At 25.3% G+C, this 3883-nt stretch overlaps 2 protein-coding genes across 2 annotated transcripts; both read right to left on the bottom strand.

The window, feature by feature from the left end:
* Positions 1–206: 206 nt before the first annotated feature.
* ENU1_059300 (leucine rich repeat protein, BspA family protein) lies at positions 207–2192 on the bottom strand (the record flags this gene model as incomplete). The annotated part of the gene is made up of 1 exon (XM_008858106.1): positions 207–2192. One exon carries the CDS (start codon positions 2190–2192, stop codon positions 207–209), a length of 1986 nt encoding a protein of 661 aa, XP_008856328.1.
* Positions 2193–2349: 157 nt separating this feature from the next.
* On the bottom strand, positions 2350–3642 carry ENU1_059290 (hypothetical protein; the record flags this gene model as incomplete). Its single annotated transcript, XM_008858105.1, has 1 exon — positions 2350–3642. One exon carries the CDS (start codon positions 3640–3642, stop codon positions 2350–2352), a length of 1293 nt encoding a protein of 430 aa, XP_008856327.1.
* Positions 3643–3883: the final 241 nt, after the last annotated feature.

The raw sequence follows: 3883 nt of genomic DNA, 5'->3' as shown, positions 1-3883 counted from the left end.
TGTTATTCAAGTTCATTTAATAAAAATTATATATGTTAGAAATTAAACTATCATAAGACTCTATTTTATCTTTACAAATTAATATTTATTAACGTACATAACAATATATAATTTCAAAAAAAAACATTAATAATTCAAAATGTTAAGTTTTAAGTTTGGCTTATAAAAAAACCATAAACGCAAATTATTAACAAATATGCTGTGTTTTATTTTGTGTTTTCTTCAATGTTTTTTAAATACTTAGAGCCTTCAAATTTCCTTCCACTAAAAGAGTAGTTTCTATAACACTCTACTTTTTCTAAATTTTTACAATACCTGAAACATTCATCTCCTATGTTTTCTACACTTTTGTTTATTTCAACTTTTGTCAAATTGAAACACTCTTTAAAACACCCATCTCCTATTCCAGTAATATTGCTTGGAATAGTTATTGAAAGTAAATCATTTCTTTGACTGAAACAATAAGAGTCAATATAATCAATATCGTGTGGTATTTCTGTCAATTCTTTTGATTCTTCCTTTGTTAAGAAGACTTTAGTTATTTCACAGACGTTCATTTGACGTGCAATTGTTGCCATTCTTCTACACATTGGTAGAGTAACTTTATCCCCATTGATAATCAGCCTTTTTATTGTTGAACAAAACTGAATTGATGATGGAAGAGAAAGTAAGTTTGTAGAGAAAGTCAAAGAAGAAAGTGATGAAATATTTGTGAAACAGTACATTCCTATCTCTGAGACACCTCCCAAATCAAGTTCTTTTAGTGAACTCATATTATCAAAACACCCAATTCCAATCACTTTAAGTGATGGAGGGAATATCAGTTTAGTTAAATTATTCCATGAATTACCTATTACCATTCCACTTGAATGTATTTCTATTAAGGTTGATGGAAATTTAATCTCAATATCATCATAGTTTCTTTCTTCAAAATAAACAATCTTAATTCCTTCTCTTAACTGGTTTGTTGTGTGCATTCTAAGTTGAACTATATTACATTTAATACCTTGATTTTCAAGAGCCATTGCAGGTTCATTATCAATAACATCTTCAATAACTCTTGGTGGAGAATCAATAAATTTAATGTTCTTTAAGTTTGGACATTGACAAAACATTTTACAATTAAAACATTCTTTGTTCATAATAGTAACACTTGTTAAATCAGGACAATTATTAAACGAGTCATCTTCAAATTTTTTAATATATCTCAAATCAATTTCTTTAAGCAATAAAATATCATGAAATGAGTCTGTTGATAAATACGTTAGAGTTGTTGGTAATTGAATATACTCCAATTCCTTTTCATGAAAACAGTTAGGTTCAAGTCTTTTTACACCATTTGGTATTTCATTATTTTCTGTTGTATTTCTTAAATAAATATCATTAATATCAATTCTGTTGTTAATAAATATTTGAGCTTCTTCAAAAGGAAGTGTTGTATTTATTTTTGTAATTCCATAACTTGAAATATGTTTTAATGATAATAAACCTTGAAAACAATTTGTTCCTTCTTCATAAAGAGTATGTGGGAGTGTGATACTTGTTAGTTGTGTACATTCACATATACAATGATTTCCAATATATCTTAATGATTGAATATTTAATTCTTTAAGAGAATCAAGTTTATTAATGCATTCATTTCCAATAATACGAATATTATTAAGTTCCAATTTTGATAGACATTTATATTGATTAAATACATTATCACTAAGAATCATAATAGAGTCTAAATTTAATTCTTCTATTTTATTTATTCGTTCATTATTATAATCACTATTATAAATATAATATTGAAAAATAGGATTATACCATTTACACGTAAATAGTATTTTAATTTCCTTTGGCAATTTAATATTATTTTCTAATCTAGATTCATTCATTCTTACCATTCTAAAACTGACATTTTGCTCTTTTTTCTTTTTTATTGATAAATATTCTTTTTCTTTTATATCACCAAAATAATAATATTTCTCTATTCCTTCAACTCGTCGTTCTGATGTACTATAAATGTATTGTGTTTGAATATTTGGGAAAATTTTTAATAATTCTTTTGTTAATGGGATAGGATTATAATGAAACATTGAAGGAATGTCTTTGTATTTTTTACAAATTTGAACCATGGCAATAAAGTCACTTGAGAAGTTAAAATACTTAGATATAATCATCATATGATATGTATCAATTTTTGACATGACCGTATATTTATTATTAGTTGATTTTGGGTTTTTATGTAAAAAAGACAAAACTCAAAGTAATTTAAAATAATAATTTATTCATTCTCTCTATTAATATTAATTGTATTTTTTTTTATTACATAATTAAAAATTTGACGTTAAAGTATTAAACTTTTTATGTTGAAATAACAAACTGAAACACATTGGAATGTGAATGAATCTGTTTCAAACAATATTCTAATTGATGACTTTGTATCATCCCATTAGAATTTAATATTTCTATAAATGGTAATACATCACTACAAAATGCATCATATTCAATATTAAATGGTATTGTTTGATTTTGTTTTGTTATACAATTATTTATTATTTTATTAAAACATTCTTTACATTCTTCAATTTCTTTATTTCCTTTTTTATTCATTGTACTAAATGATTGATTTACTGGTGACGCTTCTATTTCAACCATTCTTTTTTCTTTTCTTGGAATAACCATAACACTTCCTGTAATAACAGCACATGTAAGATATTCACAGAGTGGTTGGTTGAATGCCTGTTTCTGAAATATATCAGCTAAACAAATATAATGTTCTACATAAGTTAAATATTTCATTTCTTTAATTGTAGAAATAATATTATGTTCAATTAATGGGATGATTCGTTCTCTCCCTTGTAATTCTTTTGCTACACTACTTGGACTATGTTTTAATTCATACCTTTTTTCATATTCATTATAAACAGGTTCTGTATGAATAATTCTTCCTATTAAATGAAAAAATGAAATTGCCTCATTAGTAGAAATAACTTGTACAAATTTACTATTTATTTCAATGATTTCTTTATTATTTAATGCAATTCTCAAATCTCCATGACATCCTTCTGCTATACTATTAATAATCCCTTGACTCATTCCATTTAAACACTTTTTAATACAATTCATTGTTATTGGATTTAAAGTAACATAACTAATTGACTCTTTTAATTTTTCATATTCATAATTCCCTTTATTTGTTTCAATATATTTGTTAATACTGTTTTTTATAGATTCATTACAAGTAATAATTAATGGCATTTTCCCATTTCTTACATAGTCTACAAACAATCCAACATACCATTCACTTGGACACTCTTCTTCAAATAAAATACAACTTCTTCTCCAATCCCCTCCAAACAACCCTCTCATTTCTGATGAATATAATACCCATTCTCTCATTTCTTCTTTACTTTTTCCTTTCTTATCATTTATTTTACTATCCATTTCTTTAACTTGGATTCGGTCTTCCTTTCCAATTGATTTGATTAATGTTGTTTTGCCACATCCATTTGGTCCATTGACAATAAGTATTTTTGGTTTTGTTAAATTCTCATTTATCCATTTTCTGACTTCTTCTACTTTTTTCTTTTGAATCACTAATTTACTCAATTCAGTTGAGGCAACCACAATCCTTTGCTTCGGTCTTGCCATCATCTTTGTTTCTTGTTTTACTCATTTTTAAGATTTTTTATTTGTTTTATAAAAAAAGTCAATTATGTTGTTTGTTTTGGTATGATTCTAATAACATTATAATATCTCCAACTAAAATCATTTCTCATTGGGTGTGGCACTATGACATTTTAATAACCTTTTTTTAATTTTATTTCTTGAATTTTATTAATTGTTTCAGGCTTTCTTCTGTTGATATTTTATCTGAGACTATCCATAGTTTTAT

The sequence above is a fragment of the Entamoeba nuttalli genome (assembly GCF_000257125.1).
Source record: "Entamoeba nuttalli P19 unplaced genomic scaffold asmbl_3204, whole genome shotgun sequence".
NCBI classification, from domain to species: domain Eukaryota; phylum Evosea; order Mastigamoebida; family Endamoebidae; genus Entamoeba; species Entamoeba nuttalli.
This window is presented reverse-complemented; position numbering and strand designations above follow the sequence as displayed.